This window comes from Panicum virgatum, chromosome 1N, assembly GCF_016808335.1.
Source record: "Panicum virgatum strain AP13 chromosome 1N, P.virgatum_v5, whole genome shotgun sequence".
NCBI lineage: Eukaryota > Viridiplantae > Streptophyta > Magnoliopsida > Poales > Poaceae > Panicum > Panicum virgatum.
In genome coordinates this window covers 48,523,014-48,545,576 of record NC_053145.1, presented here as the reverse complement: position 1 = coordinate 48,545,576, position 22,563 = coordinate 48,523,014, and the positions used below count along the sequence as shown (strand labels likewise).

At 48.4% G+C, this 22,563-nt stretch overlaps 3 protein-coding genes across 3 annotated transcripts; all 3 read left to right on the top strand.

Moving 5' to 3' along the window:
- Positions 1-14,431: 14,431 nt before the first annotated feature.
- On the top strand, positions 14,432-17,649 carry LOC120656295 (beta-1,4-mannosyl-glycoprotein 4-beta-N-acetylglucosaminyltransferase-like). The gene is made up of 2 exons (XM_039934347.1): positions 14,432-14,918; positions 16,105-17,649. The coding sequence occupies exons 1-2, from the start codon at positions 14,856-14,858 to the stop codon at positions 17,203-17,205; spliced, it is 1,164 nt and encodes a 387-aa protein (XP_039790281.1). The 5' UTR covers positions 14,432-14,855; the 3' UTR covers positions 17,206-17,649.
- A 130-nt stretch (positions 17,650-17,779) lies between these two features.
- On the top strand, positions 17,780-20,012 carry LOC120653606 (protein FAR1-RELATED SEQUENCE 5-like). The gene is made up of 2 exons (XM_039931314.1): positions 17,780-18,650; positions 18,738-20,012. Exon 2 carries the CDS (start codon positions 19,074-19,076, stop codon positions 20,010-20,012), a length of 939 nt encoding a protein of 312 aa, XP_039787248.1. The 5' UTR covers positions 17,780-18,650; positions 18,738-19,073.
- A 112-nt stretch (positions 20,013-20,124) lies between these two features.
- On the top strand, positions 20,125-21,440 carry LOC120654131 (protein FAR1-RELATED SEQUENCE 5-like). The gene is made up of 3 exons (XM_039931692.1): positions 20,125-20,836; positions 20,917-21,012; positions 21,095-21,440. The coding sequence occupies exons 1-3, from the start codon at positions 20,129-20,131 to the stop codon at positions 21,137-21,139; spliced, it is 849 nt and encodes a 282-aa protein (XP_039787626.1). The 5' UTR covers positions 20,125-20,128; the 3' UTR covers positions 21,140-21,440.
- The last annotated feature ends 1,123 nt before the right edge of the window (positions 21,441-22,563 follow it).

Here is a 22,563-nt window from a genome sequence, read left to right as displayed (position 1 = left end):
TCGTAGATCACGGAGTGACCGAGGAGGAGCCTGCCAAGGAGTACGAAGGCCAGTACCGCGAGCCGGAGCCAGAAGACCTGTACCGCGAGCAGGAAGCCACCGCCACCGACGTGTACGTAAGCGAAGGCAAGTTTCATCGACCCCTACGTGAGCGGTTGCATCCATGTGAGGACGTCTAGTTGTAGCCTTGGTTTAGGATCGATTACATATACCGGTACTTGAGTGATTGAGTGTGCTCATACATGCATATGGGTAGTTATGTATATCCAGAGTTGAGACTAGGATATGAAGGGTTTTGGCTGAGACTAGGGCAGCTGAGTATGCTGGACCCGGCGCTACCGTGGTGGTAGACTGGCAGGTGAGTGCTACCATGGTGGTAGGCTCGAGTTGACATGTTGAAGGATGGTTGCTGCCCTGGTGAACCATAAGGACTGAGTTATTTTGACATCTCATCTAGTTTACTTTAGTACGATCACAGATTCCGGTATGGGCCAGACTTAGTCTAATCCCACTGGTTAGTCTGACGGTCGCAGGGATGGTTTACGGGTATAGACCATTGGGGTCAGGGCCCGAGGGTTTGTGCGGCCGGGCTGGGGCGAGACCACGGCTGGGTGTCGGCTATGTCGGTCGTCCGTTCGGGCAATCGAGCGTGTGGGTACAGTGTACGACCTCTGCAGAGTGTATAATCCATTCGAATGGTCCATGTCCACGGTATGGACAGGCTATGGTGTGGTCATGACAACTAGTGAGCTACCTACTATGGGTTGTGTCGGGAAGAGTTGCATACCATTAGTTGCATTGCTATTAGATTGTGCTTAATGTGTATTATGCATGTCATTCCCCTCCCGTAGGGCGAGGTGGAGCTTGCTGAGTACTTTTGTACTCACCCCTGTTGATTTTCTCCAGAGGATCCTGACTTTGTGCCGAAAGACTACGAGTAGATCGTATCCGCACCCAAACTGATCGAGTGGAGCCGTGATGGATGAAGAGCTAGTCCTCCATGCCGTCATGCTAGTCGTTATCCTATGGTTGATCTGTGTAGCTCTATGTTGTCGCTTTATCCCTCGTGTACATGTTGAATAAAGCTCTGTATGACTCTGGACTCCACTTGATGTAACATGTATTATGCTGGAGACTTTATTCGGTAATTAATACATGGTTTAGCCTTGATCTTTGGGTCGGGGCGCTTCACTCTATAAGTCTTAAAAGAAAATGCCATTATATTTTGTTTACTCAGTAGCATCTGAATTTCACTCACCCTTTGCAAGTTTGAAGTGGAATAAATCCAGCTCCAAGCAATTTGTACCTGTACAAATCACAGACACAATACATCTGTGTACCTGACAAGGAGGTCATCTACTTCTGCTTGCTGCTTGCTTGCTCCTTGAAGGAGCACAGGTGCGCAGGTGACAGTGCACCCCTAGCTTGGTAGCCAAACAAGTGACAAACTGCGTTGAGTTTCTTTGCTTTGTAGATGCCTTCGTTCCACGTAGGTGGCCAAGGGTTATGAACTGAATAACTGATACAACCTATTTGCTTTCTCCAGAAGCAGACATGCAAATATGCGTAGGCCTCTCAATTAAACTGGAAGTTGCAAAGAAGTCTGAGAAAAGCATACCAAGGGAATGTTCATCTCTGTCTCAACTAACTGGGAAGAAGTTTTTCAGTCTCAATCTGCATAGAAAACAAGTTAAGGTCGATAATTTTTTTTGGCGCAATTTACAGATTTCATCTTCCACTGTAGATGACAAAGTTGAGGCAAGACATCAGATTCAAGATGGGGAAGTAGCTGCATCAGAAAAAGAGCAATTTGAAGGAACTAAAATCAAAAGTCAACTATTGATACCTAGAATTACAAAATGCAACTATATATATCTGCTTCTTAGTAAACAAGGCCAAAAACTCAAATAGGGCAGATGCCTATGGTGAAAACTAAAAACTGTACTTTGGTGGGAAATCAGAGATCTCAAGGAAGGAAGATTGAATATGCTCTGTTTGCTTGGTGTGGATGAAGAGCTGGCTGCCTGTTGTGTTTCGCTCGTGGGGAAAGAAAGTGCAGAGAAAGCAGAGGGAATCTTGAGCCGCTGGCCGGTGCCGCTGTTTGATGCATATCAGAGAGAGATAGGAGCTGAGAGACGAGCTGGGAGATGGCATCAGACACCCACAGTGGCCGGGTTTGGAGCTCACCCGAGCCAGGGCGACGCCGCGAGACTTGCAGGTCGCCCCCGACGACCTTGCGCTAAGGCTGGACCTCGCCCTCGATGAGCCTTCGGCCCGATTCAAGGAGAAGGAGTGCCGGCGGTGTGGGGGCCGGCGGTGTGGGGCGCTCTACTCGACGGGAGCCAGCCCGACCGTGGCTGGAGGTGGTGAGCAGGGGCGGGGGTTGCGGCCGTCAACCGGGGGCCGGCCGGAGGCGACTGCAGCCCCTCCACCTATGCTCGCTGGCGCTCTTCTGGATGGAGCCCTACCCGGCCGCCGGCAGCGCGCGACCCCTCCCCCATGCGGCGCCGGAGGGCTGCTGCCGAGCGCTGCGGCTGCTGGCTCGCGCCGCTACCGCTGCCGCGCACCGCCTGGGGAGCAGAGAGGAGAGGGAGAGGGAGCACGGAGGGGCGGAGCTCAAGGCCGCGCTCGCTCCTCCGCACCGCGCCGCCCGCGCCGGTCTACGCACCCGGAGCAGCGCTCCGCCGCCTCCATGGCCACCGCGCGGGGATTCGAGGGAGAAGGGGAGGGCCGCGGTGCCCATGGCCGCCGGGAGGAGGAGGCGCGTGCGGGCCTTCCGCTCCACCGCGAGACCCGGTCCTCCTCCGCCTCGCGTCCACGCAACGCCCGCACCGACCCCGCGAGAACCGCTCCTCCTCCGCCTCGGAGGGGCGCCGCCGCCGCGCAAGGCCGCCAGGGAAGGAGTAGCGCCGCGGAGGTGAGGCGCCGCGGAGGGGAGGCCGCCGCTCGATCTGCCGGGGGAGAGGGAGAGCGAGAGAGGGAGGGAGAGAGAAAGGTCGGTGATCAACGGGGAAGGCGGAGGGACCGTAGGATGGAATTCGGACGGTGTTCATTTACTGTAGATGTGGCTCAATCAGGAGCCGAAAAACACCCCCCTTTTAGGTCTTTGAAAGATTCTACGAGCTAAATCAACTGATATAAGTGATGTAGGTCTGCTAATTTGCAAACCATAGGTATACAACAACTGCAGTAGATTATTGTATCATCGCCAAACAGAAACTTAATAAGTTAATTTTTTTGGATTATAGATGTTTTGTAAAGGTATATATCTAGATTCATCTAAACGACATACAATTTGGAGGGGAGGGGGTATTAATCATCGCAAAAAGAAAAGAAAAAACTAGACATATGTAAGTGCTGAACCTGACTGATCGAGTTGAAATAGTTTTGGCTGTCTGACCATTGCAGCACACATCAGTGACATTTACAATCAAAACTCAAATTTGACAAGTTCCTTTCCCTTTCTCTGTTTGTAATTTGACCGAGGAGCTCTAGACAAGTTACTGTTCAACTATGGCTGTGGCAAGTGCCAAACCTGGATGGGTGGAGGGAGATACTCTCCTAGCTGAAAGGTCTATCGACTTTTCAAACTCGTTGGACTCCGGTCGATTGGTCAGGGAATGACCCAAAAACAGAAACAAAATTGTGCAGTACATGCATCCTTACGGCGGCAACACAGATCAGAAAACAATAATAGTGGCGAAAACTAAATCATTAGTTTTTACACCAAAAAATATCACATCGAATGTTTGGACACATGCATGGGGTGCTAAATGAAGTCTATTTACAAAAAATTTTATACGGATGAGTTGTAAATTGCGAGACGAATCTAATGAGCCTACTTAATCAATGATTTGCAACAGTGATGCTACAGTAACTATTCGCTAACCATGGATTAATTATCATCATTAGTTTCGTCTCGCGATTTACAACTCATCTGTGCAAAAAATTTAGTAAATAGACTTAATTTAATACTTCAAATTAGTAAGATTTTATGTCCAAAAATTTTGGCCTAAAGAAACTAACACGGCCCTATGTTCTTGCAGAATCAGGGAATGTTTTTGCATCCGGTTACCTGGAGACGGCCACGTACCGTTCCCAGGATTGCTGGTTGCTGCCTCTTCGCCGGAGTATCTGGGATTTTTTTTATGACAAGAATGTATGCCTAGTCAGTTCCTGCACATGGCTCCTGTGTGTTTTGACTTTTGAGGGGATACCAGAGAATAACAGCACGTTGTTGCCAACGGAAAGATTGCCAAAATTTGAAGGATATCTACTGGTTACCATCTACCAAAGGATGTATACACATGTAGCGGTTTGGACCTCTTCTTTCGTTCTCATATATACATGGCAAGTTCTGCAAAATTTTCGAAAAAGCAAGGATACTCGAGAACTGAAGAGTGAGGCTAAACCTTATCGTCTTAAACCATCCTTGGGAGGTACAACTTAACAGCTAACACCAATGCCTTCTCTTTAAACTGCTCCGTTGATCTAGGTATAGAATACAGATCCTAAAGTAGACATATGATACGATGCCTCTGCTCTAGGTTAGTCTTGGGACTGCACCTTCATGAGTCCTAACCTCACCAGCATCCAATCCTTGCAAATTTGACCCGCGCTAGCTAGCTAGAGTGCTTCTGACATGTGCAGCAGCTGCGTGCGTGCCAAATGTCACAGGTGTGTGTAGTCCATGGTCCTCCTCAAATCGACGTAGTAAGTGCTACTGCTAGAGCATACCAGAAATGAAAAAGGTATGAAATGAAGGACATCAAAGGCCGGCCCGAAAGAATAGTTTCGGATATGCCACTTTGAATGGTTCTGTTTGATGCGGCCAAGTTGCCCCTTGTGCTTTTTGTTGAGGCGTGTGCGGTGCTTTCCAGGTAGTAGATGGCCCCGCTTTTGGAATGCCATGGAGGCAGAGCAAAATTGTGGCGGGCGATCCATCTCCGGTACTCCAACTATACATTGCGGTCAGCAACTGGAGTACTGCACCGCGTAGAGCAATAGGCTGGCCCTCTTTCACGAAGTCATGCAGAGATCCTGCTACCTGATTGGGATTTTTCTTCCTGCATCTTGCTCATAAACTTTTTTTTACAATCCTTGCTAATAAACTTTGGAGGGCGTCTTCTTGCCTCTTGATACTGTGGACCCGAATCCTTTTTATCTCCCTTTCAGTATACTTGTATATCCCCTCCAAAAAAATTGTTTTATGAGAAGACCCTAAAAAATTAATTCCTCTTCCCTCAAAAAGTATACCACACCGCTTTAACAATGTTCCCAATGCAAACGCATCGACACCGGCCGGTGGTTTATCACGACAGTTCCCAGCCAGCAACCGCAATACCGCATCAGTTGGTGTCAGTCGCCAAGTTGCCGCCACAACTGGGCGAGTAAAACCGTAAACCAAGCCACGACTGACCAAGTCTAGCAGCGGAGCGCAGCGCAAGGATACACCCGTCCACGTCCATGCGGCGCTCTTCGACGACCCAACTTCTCTGCGCCCGCCCGCCCTCGACCCGGTCGCTGACCCGCCGCGCCTCCAACACGCGGCCGGCCGGACAACGCAGGTCGCCGCGGATGAAGTCGTTGGTCGAGCCACCGTCGAGGGGATGAGATCAAGCTGCGGGTCTCCTCACCTTTTGGTTCCATTTTGCAGCGCCCAGGTCAGCTGGTCTTCCAGCTCGACTCGATCAGCACTTCAGCAGACAGCAGCTGCTTGTTTCTCCTCCCCAGTGTGCTACCCGAAACCGGAGAGACGTACGGCGGCCCGGCGTCAGGGCGTGGCATCGGGATATTCCTACCGGAATGGGAAAATGCGATCAGAGCCTTATTTTTATTTAGATGCTTTTGGATGTAAAATACTGTAGCATTTTATTTGTATTTAGTAATTATTATTTCGTCATGAATTAACTAGACTCAAAAGATTCGTCGCGCAAATTATAGACAAATTATATAATTACTTATTTTATTTAGCTACATTTAATATTTCATGAATGCGTTTAAAAATTTAATGTGATACAAAATTTTATAAAATTTTGGAATTTTAAAAACATAACAAGGGGCCCCTAAACAAGGGGCAGGCATTCGGTTGGAGTGACGGTTGCCATGTGCCTCGGGTTCCCGCGTGTGGGTGGGGTGGGACCGTGGGAGCCCTCCGCCGGACCCAGCCGCGGGCGCCGCGCTGCCTCCATGTGGCCCATGTGACGCGAGACGGCGAGAGAGGCAGCTGCTGCCGCCGCTCTGCTTGCCTCAGCTCTCGGCGGCGGCGGCGGCGGCGGCCACCATCTCCCACTTCAAAAATTTCAAATCGCCGTTCCATTAGGCCCATCTCAGAGCATCCTACACTACCACAAAAAAGAAAGAGCATCCTACATCCGACGCTGGGCGTCTGCCTCAGCCGCTGTGCAGACAGGTGTTGGGCTAGCAACGGTATATTCCTGCGTGCGTGCCATACGGCATTCGGCCGTCGCCTTGCGCCGGCCACGGTTACGCAATGACGCGTGGGCCCAGCGAACCTCTGTCAGACTGTCATGGTGTTCGAACATGTCGCTTTGGGTTCTGTTTGGTTTGTGCAGTAGCACAAATAGTATAAATTTTGACCAATAATTAGTGATACTAAATAAAGACAGTTTATAAAATTAACTTCACAATTCCTCCGCTACTTCGCGAGACGATTTAATGAGGACTTTGACCGCACGATTAGAGGTTGGTTACTGCAGTATTACTGTAGTCAATCATCAATTAATTATTATTATTAGATTCGTCGCGAAAAATTACACCCATCTATAAATTTTTTTTTTCAAATAAACTTTATTTAATACTCCATATATGTTAGATTCTTTTGTAGCGCAAGTGAAACCAAACGAAGCCTGGGTGGTCAGGCTAGTCAGCCCACGGAGTGATCGCCACGGCACCCAGCGGCGCGCGGCAGTGATTGGTACGCTGCCGCCCGAGCGTTCCTTCACCCCGAAGAAAATGGCGGCAGATGTGATGCGGTCCCCCCCCCCCCCCCCCCCCCGTCGCGGAAAATCCGAACCGGGGACGTGTCCTCGCACAGAAGGGCGCCGCTCCCTTTCGCGGGTTTCAAAACTGACAGAGGTGTGTTACGCTTAACGCTTAGCTTAATCCGAGCGATTGGGAAGACGCGTTGGGCTGGTGGATGGCCCCACCAGGCCACCACGGCCGCGTCCTTGCCTGACTGTTTCCAACGGGCAACTTCGCTCATTCACCGGCGTTCCAACGGGCAACCTCACTCATTCACCGGCGTTCCAACGGTCGCTGCCATGTGGGCCTGGGACAGCAATCGCCGGTCGCGTTAGACAGCCAAACCGACCAACTCGTGCGAGTCAAAAGCTTAGCTTGGGGTGCCAGAGCAGGTACAACAATTGGCTTAAAACCAAATTAGTCAACATTTTTGCTGATGTGGAAGAGAGAAGAGGATTTGGCTCTTGTTCTAGCACTAAATTTGGCACGGAAGTATAGGCATTTGTGGGTCCAAATAAAAATGTATGTGAGGAAGAGTATGAAAGTGAAAGTAAAATATGACATCACATAATAATAAAAAAAGTTCTTAGAGACAAATATGAGACAACTATTATATGACTTAGCTCTTATCACTTGATTTATAGCCAAACACTTAGATTTACTATTAACCATACTCTTAGTACTAGCCTAAACGGAAGCACTTTGGAGCTGAAGCATGTCAGCCACGATTTGAGCCTGCGGATAGTGCAGTGGCACGCTGCAGCCGCTTCGGCACCGAGGCAAAACCAAATGGATCAGGGGCAAAAGCGCCCGTCCCTGTTCCCCTCCCGAAACGCCCGGCGCGGCACAACGTGCTGCTCCGGCCACTCGCTTGAAATCCTGTCCCCGACAGGCCGACAACAACCGGCGCGCTGGTTCGGCCCGGCCGGAGACAGACGCGTGCCGATGCCGGCCTACGCCGGGAGGCCTGGCCGTTGCCGCCGGATCCTCGCCCCCGGCCGGCCGAGCTTGCGCCATTTGGGCTCTTCCTACTTTCCTAGCATGTTGCGGAAAAGTTCGGTTTTTTTGCAGTTTTTGTGCACGGCTTTTGTGGACCCTTTTTAATGTTGTTGTGGATCGAAAGGCGCAGGGAGATCGTGCATTATGGAGACCGTTGTGCTAGATACACACTACAGGTACTGCGGGTATGATAAATGATAAGGGTGGCGCCAAGCTCATTAATGCACAGCTCAATAACCACACTCTATCCATATTGTTTATGATCATGGAGATAAGGTGTTGGTTGTGTAATTGATTTGCTACGGCCTGCAGATATTGTAACACACTCAAAGAAAACAGAACAACCATCTAAAGAATTACCACACTACAGCATAACTATATAATAGAGTATACGAAAATAACTAAGATACAGATTAACAATATAAAATATTTTACAGCTTACTTGGCTAATATATCTCAAACCAACTGAGGAATGAGCAGTACTCACTCCTGGCTGTGATGAGTGAATTGTCAACCATGCGGTGTGATCGTGCGCTTGGTCTTTGGATTGCAGGTACACGGGCGTCGAGTGTCGACGGAGAGTTGACGTGGAGGAGCTCGGGCCGGGCGGCAGCTGTGGCGTCCACTCCTGTATCGAGGACGCAAGCGGCGACGGAAGGCGGATTTCTTGGTTTGCGCCACAAAACCAAGGAGGCGGACGGCGGTTGAAGACGCCAAGTCGTGGAGGCACGGGCGTCGACGGCGTCTAGGGCCTCGCTGCGGGCGAGGAGGTGACGGGCGTCGGGTGGCGTCTAGGGCCGTCAGAAGGCCGAGGCGGGAACGGCGTCTAGGGCCACGGCGTGGAGGCGGGAATCTTCCCGCGCGTGGAGTTTCGACGGTTTTCTCAAAACCGGCCACCTACCCGGGTTTTGTGGACCCCCCAAAACCGCGAACCGGATCTTCATCCACACGGCGGCATCGCGGAGAAGACTTCGACTTGAAGAAAGAACCTCGACCGTCGGATGAGTCCTTGTATCTTTTTCCGGTTTTGCCCCTACGGGCTTTCTAGTGTTTAATTGAGTCTAGGGGTAGTGTAGTCTTTTTGGGTGAGAGTTGTTGGGGTTAAAAAAACCCCCCTCACCCCCTTCCTCTCTCTCTTTTCCAGCACCTGAACAGCACACCACCCTCCTCCCTGGCGCCTCTCTTCCTCCTCCCTCCTTCCTCTCTAGGCTTAGGATTTTAGGGATGGATTCTTGAAGACTTTGTACTGAGATTGTGTGGGAAAGGAGGCCCAATCCTCCTTGTGCCCTCCGGGGTTTTAAATTCAATTCAATCTCGTATGTTTTGTGCTTTGCTTTGAATGATTTCGATTTTTCTTTGTCGATTCTCGTACTCAAGATGACGGGTTGCTTCTTGACGATTTTGTGACTCCTTGGGGGTGTTCCTAATCCATCTTGCCTAGCCCTAAAACCCTCGGATTCATGAGCTTCTTCGAATTGAAGTTTTGGCGTTCTTGAGAAAACCCCAATCTTGCTTAGGATTTTGTCGATTTCTCCCAAACCATGGAGTAATTTGTCGATTCCTTCCGTGGACGTGTTCACAAGTCCCTTGTGATCATGCCTGCAAAATTTGGTGAGATTTGGACTTGATTTGCCCACTCGATCATCGAGTTCTTGGAAGAACGCGGGCTGAAAAACGTTTCTGGATAGAGTTCTTCCGAGCACCGGTTAAACCGACGCTTGTTCTCATTGGCGTCGGTTCAACCGGTGAGTGGTTTATTCATGCATTAGGGTTTTCTGCTTGTCGTCTGGTTGCACCGGTGCTTTCTCTCCCAAGTGCATCGGTCCAACCGGCGAGTGTCGTTTTGCTACTGTTCTTCTCGTTTAACCGGCGTATAGACTTTTCTAGACGTCGGTTTAACCGGTGCTTTGTGTTTTTGGCTTTGCAAACTCTCTGGACAACTACACCGGTGTTTCGGTTTTGCTAGCATCGTTTAACCGGTGCTCAGCATCGAGTTTTGGTGTCCCTCTGGACAACCACACCGGCGCTCGTGATCGATTTTGTCGGATCATCCGGTTCTCTATCACCGGTTAAACCGACGCAGTTTAAACCGTTGCGTCGGTTCAACCGGTGTGGGCTTTTCACTGCTGCAGGCTCTGCGCGTCGGTTAAACCGACGAGGTGCCTTTGTGTACGTCGGTTTAACCGGTGAGTATACCTTGCGTATTTTCAGCTGCTTCTTTTCGCTGTTTGCTTTCACGTTGGTTCGTGTGTGTTCCTAGGGCTTTCTTGTGTTGGTATAGCTCCTCCATAGCTACTCTACACTGTGCCTAGGACTCTAGAGTTGGATGTGCACGTTGGGACTAAGCCGAAGTTTCAGTTTGCAAGAATTTTGAATCGGCTCCCATTCACCCCCTCTGGTCGCCCTTTCGGTCCCTCACCAGCTAAATCATGCTCCAATATAAAAAGACAAAAATGATCGATTCAACTAAAGGTCAACAAAATTTTTATTACAGCACATGTGTCCCAAAAAAATGTATGATCTCATAAGTAATGTACACATGTGCCATTACTCCCATCCCGAACATGCAACTTCCAAGCTCAAACACATGTGAGGGGAAAATCAACATGTGAGGTTTATGGAAAAACCTCAGCAATCAAACTGTTTCAACCAAATCATTTAAATAACAATTTAATTAAACATTGGATTAATAATTTAATATAAAAGAAGTATCTTATAGAGACAATATATAACTTCAAGTAGATATATATAAAAAAAACTTCATATCAATAATGCAATGCAAGCATGACTTCACTTCTACCCACAAATCTCAAGTAAGGTGTTGGTTGTGTAATTGATTCGCTACGGCCTGCAGATACGGTAACACCCTCGAATAGAACAGGACAATCCTCTGGAGAATTACCACATTGTAGTACAAATATTCTCCAAAGGTACAGATTAACAATATAAAAAATTTACAGCTTACTAGATTAAAAATATAAAAATGATCGATTCAACTAAAGAATCATCAACAAAATTTTTATTACAGCACATGTGTCCCCAAAAAAAATGTATGATCTCATAAGTGATGTACACACGTGCCACTACTCCCATCCTGAGCATGCAACTTCCAAACTCAAGCGCCTGTGAAGGGAAAATCAACGTGAGATTTATGAAAAAACTTCAGCAAGCAAACTATTTTCTAGAAATTCAGTTGGCTGGTCTAGTTGGGCCCAGTCGTTCAGCGCAAGACATTTCTTTCAGCAGCAGATGAGGCTCTGGCGCTCTGGCACCCGCCGAGCCCGCGCAGCCAATCCGCCACGTCGAGCCCAGCCCAACCAATTAAACCCAGCCGAATAGGCTGTTTAACCTAGCCATTTAAATCATAATGTAATTAAACATTGGACTAGTAATTTGATATAAAAGAAGTATCTTAAAGAGACAATATATAACTTCACATAGAGATTTATTAAAAACTTCATATCAATACTTCAATGCACATACAAATAGTACAATGCAAGCATGACTTCACTTCTACCCACAAATTCCAAAGAAGAAAGTGAGAGCTGCAACCACATTATTATATCTCAACGTGAATTGTTGTACCTGTACGGTATGTTCATTTTGGATGTTACATATGATCCGGTAGTCTGGTAGCACTGGAGCACTGTTGCACAACAGAAGGTAGTAGCTTACACGAATGATTCTGAAGTTCCAGTTGCGAGCGGGAAAAAGGAAAACGTATTAAAAATCAATTATGGCCCTGATTGGATACCCTATGTTAGTGTTAGTTAGTGTTAGATCAGAGCAAACTAACACCTAAATACCCAAACAGGTGTGTTAGTTTGTGTTAGATGCAACTAACACCCCCCAAAAAACTAGCACCTCTAAGAGGTGTTTTTTGTGTTAGTTTTGATGGGTCCACAGGAAAAGGGGAAGTCCCGCTCTCTCTTTCCTCCCTCTTCTCTCTCCCATCTCCAACCCCCCCCCCACCCGAGCCGCCGGTCCCCTGCCCTCTCCGCCATCTCCCTCCTCGCCATGGCGGCCCTCCTCGCGCCGGAGCCGGATCCTCGCGGCAGCGCTCCTCCCTCCTCGACGTGGCGGCACTCCTCGCCGCGCCGGAGCCGGAACCTCGTGGCGGCGCTCCTCCCTTCTCGCCGTGGAGGCTCTACTCGCTGCGCCAGATCTCCTCCCTCGCGTGGCTGCGGTCGGGGTGATGAGCGGCGCGCGGCGGGCCTCCATGCTCCCTCCCTTGGTGGCCGAGGCGGGCCCTAGGAGCTCGCGGCCGCCGCGCAGGTGGGGTCGGGCGGGGGCACTCGCGGCTGCCCATGGCTCGCCGCCGCCGCTCGGCTCCTCCCTCCGCCGTGTCGGTCGGCCTTGAGCTCGTCGGCGCAGAGCTCGCCCGGCCTCGAGCGGATCTGCGAGTGGCAAAGCCCTGGCCCCCTCCTCCCGAGCTGCACGTGCGAGCCGCCGGCGGAGCAGCGCGCGTAAGGCCGGCGAGGCGGCCCCCTTCCTCCTCCCGGGGCGCGTGAGGGCGGCGGTGCTGCCCCGGCCCCGACGTAGGCCGGGCCGCAAGCTCCGCGAGCACGCGAACTCCACGCGCACGGCGACCTCCCTGCTTGGCGGCGAGGCGCGGCGTGAGGGCTCCCCATGGCGATGTGCACGAGGGCGGCGCGCAGGGTGGAGCGGCCACGGCGGGTGGCGGGGGTGCTCTGCGCGGCGGGGCGGAGGCTCGGCGGGGCAGCGGAGCGGCGTCGGGGTGGTGCGTCTGCAAAGAGTGTTAAATGAGTCAAATGATTGGAAAATTGATTTTATTGTCAAACTAACACTAGCATCCAAACACCTCAAGTGTTAGTGTTAGTTCTGTGTTAGAAACTAACACTAATATCTAACAGTGTTAGTGTATCCAAACAGGGCCTATGAATAAATATTTTTTTTTCTCTTTAGTAAGAAGGAAAGAACACTGCAGCCTAGAGGACTCGCGGTTACGGCAGAGTGTTCCGACAATTTAGTTTTGCTATATCAGAACGTCCCTTTCGTATTACGGTCTTGTTTTTGGAGATAAAGTTTGTTTGTTTGTTTTTCTTTTGTACATTATAGTTCAAAAGAGTCGGCATAGCATAATAATACAGGCCTGCCCACGGTAGACGGTACGAGCAAGCTAGTAATTGGCTAGTTGGCTGGCTTTTGAGGTGTATTTGGCGTCCATCCCTTGCTGTTCTTGCGCTCGAACGGGAAAGCAGTGTTGACATGTTCGTCTTTCGGAAACGCAAAGCTAAGACTCCACTGAAAAGAGAGGGCGGGCTAATTGTTCTATTGACTGAGTTTTTCCAAGACTTGTTCCTTGAGGCTTTTCTTGATTTTAGCTAAAACCATTCGGTAATTATTTTTTTAGTTCTTGGCTGCAATAGAGAACTTTTGTATTGTGCGGACAAATTCACATTGCTACTCAAATATTTTGATCATATTCCACTAGTATATAAAGAACTATTTGAATCAAAAGTCACCGGACAAAGACATCAGACGCGGAGAAAAAGACCACGCTGTACTTCACATGATCCGTCATCATTTGATCACACGACCTCTTATCAAAAGAGAAGCAAGCAAGAAAAGGAAAAGAAGAAGGCGAAGAAGGGAAAAAAAAACAGCACGGCCCAAGCACATCAGCAGCAGGCTGCAGCATAAGCATCTTGGCGCGGCGAGAGAGATGCCCCTCCTTGTCATTACATGTCAGAGGGATCCTCACCATCATCTCAACTCAAGGGGTGTTTAGTTGATGAAAAAGTTTGGGTTTGACTGCTGTAGCACATTTCATTGTTATTTGATAATTAATGTCTAACCATAGATTAATTAGTATCATTAGATTCGTCTCGTAGGAATCGATTAGACTATATAATTAATTATTTTTTTCAACTATATTTAATATTCCATGCATGTGTCTGAAAATTCGATGTGACAAATACTGTGCAAACTTTTTTGAAACTAAACACAACCTCGTAGTCCGACTGTTTCCTCGAAACAAAAAAAAACTCATAATCCAACCTGCACAGCACAGCAAAGGCTGCCCAGCGTGAGCTGGAGCCTGGCCTGATGCCCAAACGGCCAGCCCCTAGACATGCCCCGACCTCGAATCGCATTCATACCAACCTCTCCTAACCGAAACAGCCAAGCCAAAGGATAAACAAAAGATAGAAGAGGTTTTAAAAGTTTTTGAAACCCCCAAGTAGATACATTTAGAATTCACAAAAATCTTCCTTCTTTTCTTCATCTGATTAAAGAATCAGGCTGGACAGGGTCTTGTGCTTAGGCCTCATCGGCGCATTAGAAATAAGCAGATGGTGGGATGCCCCCAGCACGACGACAAACAAAGACCAGCTCTCCGCCTCGGCCAGCCACGCCACGCCACCCCACCACGCGCAGGCCAGCCCAAACGGCTATTATTAAGCGGTTCCCGGAACCCCTCCCCGTCTCGCATCGCAAACACTTCTCCGAACGCGCCCGGACCTTTTCCGCTTCCGCCCCCCGGCGCCCCCACGAAATCCCCGAACGCGCGGCGCCAGGAGGAGAGGAGGAGTCGAGGAGACCCGGACCGAGACGGCGTAGCACGCGGAACCCTCGAGGGGCCAGGACGCGAAAAGGTAGAGCGCACACAGCCACGCGCGGCGGCGGCAGGCCAGCGGCGAGGCGAGGGCTCTGCTCCCGGCGGCGGCGGCGGCGGCGGCGTCCTGGGCGAGGGCGGAGGAGCCGATCGTGCGCGCCATTGGGGGCACGCGGCGCCGTGTTGACCCCCGCTCCGCGACCGGCGCGCGCGGTTCGTGCGGCGCGTGGCCCCTCCCCGCGCTTCGGGGGCGCCTGCGGATTTCTCCGCCGTCCTACTCGCCGTCCTCGGCACGATGGAGGCCGGCTACTGCAACCGCAAGAAGACGGACATCTGCGAGGGCGTCTGCGACACCGAGGTGAGCCCCCGCTCCGGCCAGATCTGTCGCTTTCCCTCCCGCGCGCGCGGGCTCCCAGGCGGACCGCCCGGTCCGCTGGGGGGTTGCCCCGGTCGTGGTCGTGCTGTTTGAACGCGTTTTCCTCGTCCCCAAACCCTGATTGCCTCAAGCTTTGATCGCTTCCAACCGCTCGTGTTGATCCTGCCTGCTGTTTTACAAATCTCGGTAGAGTTCGGGTTCTGGATTGGGCGCAGGCGAGGTTTGCCGGCCCGGGGGATCGCGGGTGCTCGCCGAATTGCTTCCGCAGCATCTTTCGTCTGCCGCGGATGCTTGCTGGGGGATTAGGTGGTTCGGTAGAAATCCGGGCGCCTGGATGCTTCTGGCTGAGCTAGAATCTCTCGACCTGGCTCAATCCGCCTGGAATCTATCTTTTCTTTCGCCATAAAGTTTCCAACTTTTTTGAGCAATTCCCGATTGGTTCCCGTGCAGATGGCGAGGGTTCATGCCGCAAAAGTAAATTTACAGGCTGTTTTCTTTACTAAATAAATCAAAACTGGTTGATTGCTTTCCTGTTGGTGGATCTGCACCAGCCCATCACTGATAAAGATATTGTTTTTAACACAGAAAATGCGCATATTCCACCTGTCCACCGGTTGCTTCTTTAATCTACGGCACATGCATTATTTTGGCCGCTGCACATTCACAGCGGATATTTTAGAAGCCCGTGCTCTCAACCTAGGAATTTGTGATGGCTGTGATGTTCCCTATGTTCAACGGTTGTCTTCATGGTGCTATGTCAGTAGGGTATCAATTTTTTTTCCTTCCGTGACAGCTTTTGTGTTCGAATAATTCAAATGCTCATGAGCTTGTATAGCCTTCTTTATTTACCATTCTCATGCTTAGTGAATTAAATTATCCTTGCTTTTTTCTAGAGCCGTAATTTTTTATTTGTTGCCCAATGCTTCTGGCTGCAATGCATTTTGAGGTTTCCTCCCCTTTTTCTGCTCTGCTAGTTGAATTGATGCAGAAAAAAGTCATGTGTGTCCTGACTCTGGAGTTTTGATTGATCAGCACTGTTACAGAATACAGTTCATTAGTCACGCTGTAGATTGCCTTTTAGTTTTTGATTTAATTCAATTTATGCCTTATCCTGATATTCATTGCTGCCTGTCAGATTTCTTATATGCTTCTTGAATTTTGTCTGCAGTATGGTTCGAAGTCAGTTCTGAGCATGTCAAGGCTGAAGTGCGCACTGCGGGGATTTGATTTGAGGGCTCTCTTGATCATACTGATTGGTGTTCCTATTCTGATCTTCCTCATATACGTGCATGGACAGAAGGTCACTTACTTCCTCCGCCCGATCTGGGAAAAGCCCCCAAAGCCCTTCAAAATACTTCCTCACTACTATCATGAGAATGTCTCTATGGATAACCTCTGCAAGTTGCATGGATGGAAAGTCAGGGAGACTCCTCGCCGTGTCTTTGATGCTGTGCTCTTCAGCAACGAACTGGACATTCTTGACATCCGTTGGCATGAGCTGAGTCCGTATGTAGATGAATTTGTGCTGCTTGAGTCCAATTCAACCTTCACTGGCATAAAGAAGGATCTTCACTTCAAGGAAAACCGCCAACGGTTTGAGTTTGCTGAGTCACGGTTGACCTACGGTATGATAGGAGGAAGGTTTGTGAAGGGAGAAAACCCGTTTGTTGAGGAGTCATATCAAAGGGTTGCTCTCGACCAGCTTATTAAGATTGCAGGCATCACAGATGATGACATGTTGATCATGTCTGATGTTGATGAGATCCCAAGTGGGCATACGATCAACCTCTTGAGATGGTGTGATGACATTCCTGAGATTCTTCATCTCCAGCTCAGGAACTACCTCTACTCATTCCAGTTCTTACTTGATGACAAGAGCTGGAGGGCTTCAGTACACAGATACAGAGCTGGAAAGACGAGGTATGCGCATTTCCGGCAAACAGATGACCTTCTGGCTGATTCAGGGTGGCACTGCAGCTTTTGCTTTCGCTACATAAACGATTTCATCTTCAAGATGAAAGCCTACAGCCATGTGGATCGGATCAGATTCAAGTACTTCCTGAACCCAAAGAGGATTCAGCATGTGATTTGCGAAGGGTCCGATCTTTTCGACATGCTTCCTGAAGAATACACATTCCAAGAGATCATTGCCAAGATGGGGCCTATTCCAAGTACATACTCTGCTGTTCATCTCCCCGCCTATTTGCTGGAGCAAACTGATCGGTACAGATATCTTCTTCCAGGCCAGTGCATGAGAGAGAGTGGCTAGGCAGCTACTATGGTCTGCATCATGACCTGACGAGCATGGATGTCGCCGGCCGATGTCCCCCTGGAGGAACACCCCTGCCTTGGCGGGGTTGTATTTGATACGATTGGCTGACTTAGTTGAGTGATCGCTTGGCTGCTGGTTGAGTTCATATGAGATTCTGTACCGTGTAATTCAAACCTTGGAAGGCCCTGACTGCAGCATTGCTGCGTTCTTGTTTTGCGGAGGAGCTCAGCAGTGTGTGTGCTTATTTATACCACCTGAGTTTTTATTCATTGCTTCCATGATTGATATATGAACTCAAGCTATTGTAGATTTTATACCGAGCGATATTTCAGTTTCTTTTTTTTTCCTCTTTCACTTCGTGCTGTACATCATCTTTACTTACCAGATTACTGACAGTGGCTCTCACTTCTGATTACTGACGGTCGAGCTGAGTTGTTTGCTCATGTGTACCTGCATTCTCTTGTCATGATGGAATTGATTCTGACACCTTGAAATTCAAACTTTGGTCCAACACAAAAGGCAGGCTGGTGGATTTCCAAACAAAAAGGGTCGGGGTTCCTTTCGAAGGTTGTTCCAGGTTGGTAAGATCTGCACAGTGTCAAATCCAAAGGCCGTTTGGCAGGTTGAAATTGGGTTACCCATCCTGAGCTTTGGAGTGGGTGTTTTTGTTTTCTTTTTGCGTATGCAAATGATTTGCTCGTTTGTTGAGCAACTTGTGTGAGAGGGCAGGCCGGGGCTTATGTCTTTGCCTGGACGGGGTCGAGCTGGTGGGAGAACAGGCTGTTCCTCTGTTATTAAAAAAAAACAGGCTGTTCCTGTCGGGCGTCCACATCCGATTCAGATTGTCTGCCTTACTGAAGCAAAGGTACGCATGCCTTTACCCCTTGTGGATACCCTCCATTCTCCATCCAATGGCTGATGAGAATTCAATCTTTTTACGGTGTATCAAGTCAGCCTAGTTTTCTCAGCCCAGTAAGACCCAATCGGAGAGGGGAAAAAGGCAGCGCTTCCTCGTGCCGCAATCCGGCCGCCACCGCACGCTTTGGCGCGGAACCCGCCGGCGTTGGGAAAAATTAGCGCGCGCGGACGCGCGGGCGGACCTCGCCGCGCGGCTTCCCAGTTTCTCCGAATCGTAGTTTCTCTCCGTCCTGGCCCTTGTCTCGGCCGTCCACGACGGTGTTGACGTGCTGCTCGCTGTCTCAGCTTCTACGGGGGCGCGTTGCGCCTCCTTTGCTTGCAAAGGACGGCCAGCCTGTGCTGCGCGGATCTTGCTCGTGTGCTGTGCTGGACAACGAAGGGCCGACCTCTGCGATGGCTGTGCTTTCAGGACATCAATCTACAACCACAACACCTGGCCAAGATGGGGAGGCACAAGGTTCAAGCTTGCTGGAGGCTGTGCTGCAGCCGACGACCAATGAAGATTCAGTTGAAGAACCCAACAAGTAAGCTAGGTTTTTCGTATTATTTTTCTTTGATTGTTGTTTACATCCTGATTTGTAAGCAATACGGATGCATTTTATTCCACACAGGGAGAATGTTAATCCTATTTGGGTACCTCAAATTGGTCAGAAATTTAGAAATTTAGATGATGCTTGGACATTTTGGGTAGATTATGGAGGTCATGCAGGTTTTGAGGTCAGAAAAAGGTACGCAAATGAAAGCAAATATGATGGGAAGATAACTTCATGTCGATTTGTGTGTGCAAAAGAGGGCTATCGAGCACGAGACAAGAGAGATCATAACACAAAGAATCCTCGAGCTGAAACAAGGACAGGTTGTCCAGTTCGAATCGGTCTTACATTAGATCGAGTGGAAGGAACATATGAAGTGTTAGATCTAGTGCTTGCACACAATCATGTTTTCACATGCCACAAACCTTTCATCTGCTGCTATCACAGAGAAGGATTTCAGAAGTGCAAGCTTTTGAAATTGAGGCCGCGGATGATTCAGGAATTAGGCCAAAAGCAGCACATGAGTTGGCTAGTCGGATGGTTGGAGGAGCAATGAATTTTAGCTACACTTGTCGTGATCAAAAAAATTACTTACAAGGTAGACGCCAAAGGGAGTTGGCATATGGTCAAACAGGAAGCATGTTGAAGTATTTTCAAGACAAGATATCTGAGAACCCATCTTTTCACTATGCGCTTCAGTTGGATTGTGAAGAACATATAAGCAATATATTTTGGGCTAATGCTAAAATGATAATTGATTATGCTCACTTTGGGGATGTTGTCACCTTTGACACTACTTTTGGCACAAACAAAGAATATAGGCCTTTTGGTGTCTTTGTTGGGTTCAATCAATTTAGAGAGAAAGTTATTTTTGGAGCTGCTCTTATGTTTGATGAAACATGTGATTCTTTCACATGGCTTTTTAAGGCTTTTCTAGCTGCACACAATGGCAAACATCCTAGAACTATATTTACAGATCAAGACTCTGCAATGGGAAAGGCTGTTCGGGAGGTATTTATAGAATCTTGGCATGAACTGTGCACCTTTCACATAATGCAAAATGCTGCCAAGCACTTAAGCGACAGTAAAAAGGATGATGACAAGGACAAGAAAAAGCCTCACATTCTCACAGAGTTTAGTGCTTGCATGTATGACATTGAGGACAAAATAGCCTTTGATGAAGCATTTGACATCATGATAAATAAGGTGGACAAGAAGAAGGCATCATGGCTGCAAAACATCTACAAGTTCGAAGAACAATGGGCTGAATGTTACATGAGGGATGTTTTGACATTGGGGATGAGAAGCACACAATTAAGTGAGAGTTTCAATAGTGACCTAAAAGACATTTGAAATCAGATCTAGACATCATTCGATTCTTGAAGCATTTTGAAAGGGCTGTGCAAACAAAAAGAAACAAAGAGCTAGACGAAGAATTTGAAACTAGAAAAAAGCTACCTAGAATAAGAATGAATACACCTATGTTAGTGCAAGCCAGCAAAATATACACACACCCCATATTTGAAGCATTCCAGACCGAATATGAAAGAAGCATGGCTGCATGTGCTAGACCTTTGAGTGGAAATGACACATATGCAGTAGCAATAGTGAGGGCTAATGGTGACTTAAGTTCTGAACAAGAGCGCATAGTGGTAGGCGATCCTTTAGAGCAAGCATCATCATGTAGTTGTTACCAATTTACAAGGACCAGGGTATTGTGTTCCCATGCTTTGAAAGTTCTTGACTTGATGAATATTAAGTTATTACCAGCCCATTATGTTCTGAAGCATTGGACAAGGGAAGCAAGGGAGGGAAACATACATGACAGCAAAGGAAGAAGGATCATTGAAAATCCAAAACTGGACGCTATGATCCGCTATAGGTTTTTGTCTCAAAAATCTTTGAATTTGGCATATGAAGCTGCAAGGTCTACAGAATATTCCTTGTTGATGGACCATGCACTTGAACTTTTTGGTAAGCAGCTAAAGGACAAAATCTGCACCTCTACAAATATATTGAGTGAATCAGCACCCCAACCTGATGTTCACCAAGATGAGGCTTTGCTTAGTGCTGCACGCCTAAAGAAAAAAGAGGTTCAACCAAGAAGTTCGAAGAGACATAGAAGCTGGCTTGACAAGACACGGAAGTATAAAAAGAAAGCGCCAAATAAAACTACTGTATGCTGCTGAAAACCCTTTCAATATAGTGTTTTTATTTACTGCTACTTTCTAAACAGCAAGGTTTATGCTTTATGCAGCATGAAGAGGGTGGTTGTAATGTAGAAAGTCAAGTACCACCTGACAATTCTCATGTGGATTGCAATGCCTTCACTAGCTTTAGAGATTTGCTTACGGTAGTTTTCCATATTGCTCTCTCATTTCTCTAAACTATTTTCAATTATTGACTTGTTTTAATTTTTTATTTGTGTTTTGCAGGGTCCTAGCGAAATTGATGATATGCCTATTCAAGATCTTCTTTAGGGGTTACAGCATCATTTAGTAGCTCATGTCATGTGCAAGGATATTTTGTTCTTTTATGATGATATTTTGTTATTTCAGGATAATAGGTGGAGCTCCTGGAGGCATGCAAAATATATGGCTAACTGTAGAAATTCATTGCAGTAGTAGCAGCTTTTGGTGGAACATTTCAAGCTAGTGTATTTTGAGCTCTAGAAGCCATGCCAACTGTATTGCTAGATGTATATTTGGAGAATGGATAAATGGTTATTCTTGGATGAATTGTTGACCATTTGTGCACTTAAAAGAAAACATTGTTTAGTTATATTTGGTGTTTCTATACTGAAAATTGCAAATAGGCAGCGTCGGCGGCCGGCGGCCAGATAGCACAAGGAGGCAGCTTTCACTTTTCTCAGATTGGGCCTTACTTGGGCTGATAATGGGAGCCGGACCACACAAAATGCGGGAGCCTGATTACGCTAGGTGAATGGAGGGCATCGGGCGGACCGCAGGTGTAAAGGCACGCGTGCCTTTCCTTCGTTAAGGCAGAGAATCTGAATCCCCCTCTTCTCCACTGGTGCGGCCCTACGCGTTCTTGTTTGCCTTGCTGTATATCTTGTGCCTGCACTGCACGTTCCTGAACAGTGGTCCAGAGAAGAGAGATTCTGTGAAGCGTGAAATCTCGGTCCAGCAGCGGCGCATGGTATCCGGCGTCTGGCCAATACCGCGGCGACACGCAGGTTCTAACAAGTTTCGGCAGCTGACGTGGAGCTGCCAACTGGCCGAGCGTTGAGAACTTGAGACATTTCGTGGGATTTTACTTTTTTATTAAGTCTATATCTTACTATAAAAATTGAAACAATTGAAACCTTTTCTCACTAAGATTAGTCCCACCGTACCCTTCACTGAGGTTCCACTTGTCAGCCCAAAGGTTTGACGAAAGAGGGTGTGGACCCACGAAATTAATAGAAGAAAAATATTTCCATTAAAATTCTAATACTTTTTACACCAAATATTTTTACCTACTCACCTTTGTACCCACTTGTTACTTTCCATTATATAGAGATGAGGCAACCATAATTTTGGTAAGACATCCTAAAATCTCTCCTTTTATTTCCTTATTGTTGCGAGCTGATTAACCCTCTTTTGTATATCTTCCTTTTGTATTGTGTGTTGTTTGATTGAGTGCCAAACCTTCCATTTGTGTTGTGTGCTGGTTGATCGAGGGCTTTTGTGCTCCATCAGGTGCGCCGCTCCCACGCTCGACCGAGATTGGCTCGCAGGTAGTCGTCACACTATCCCCGGGCCGCCTTCACGAGTGCCCACTGCAAGATGCTGTTGTCGCGATGGCCGACTGTCCCAGGCAAGTGCCGACCTTCATCTTTGCTCTTGGATTCATTAAATCAGCGATGAGGATGCCAACCCCCCGTTGCACCTTGGCCATGGTG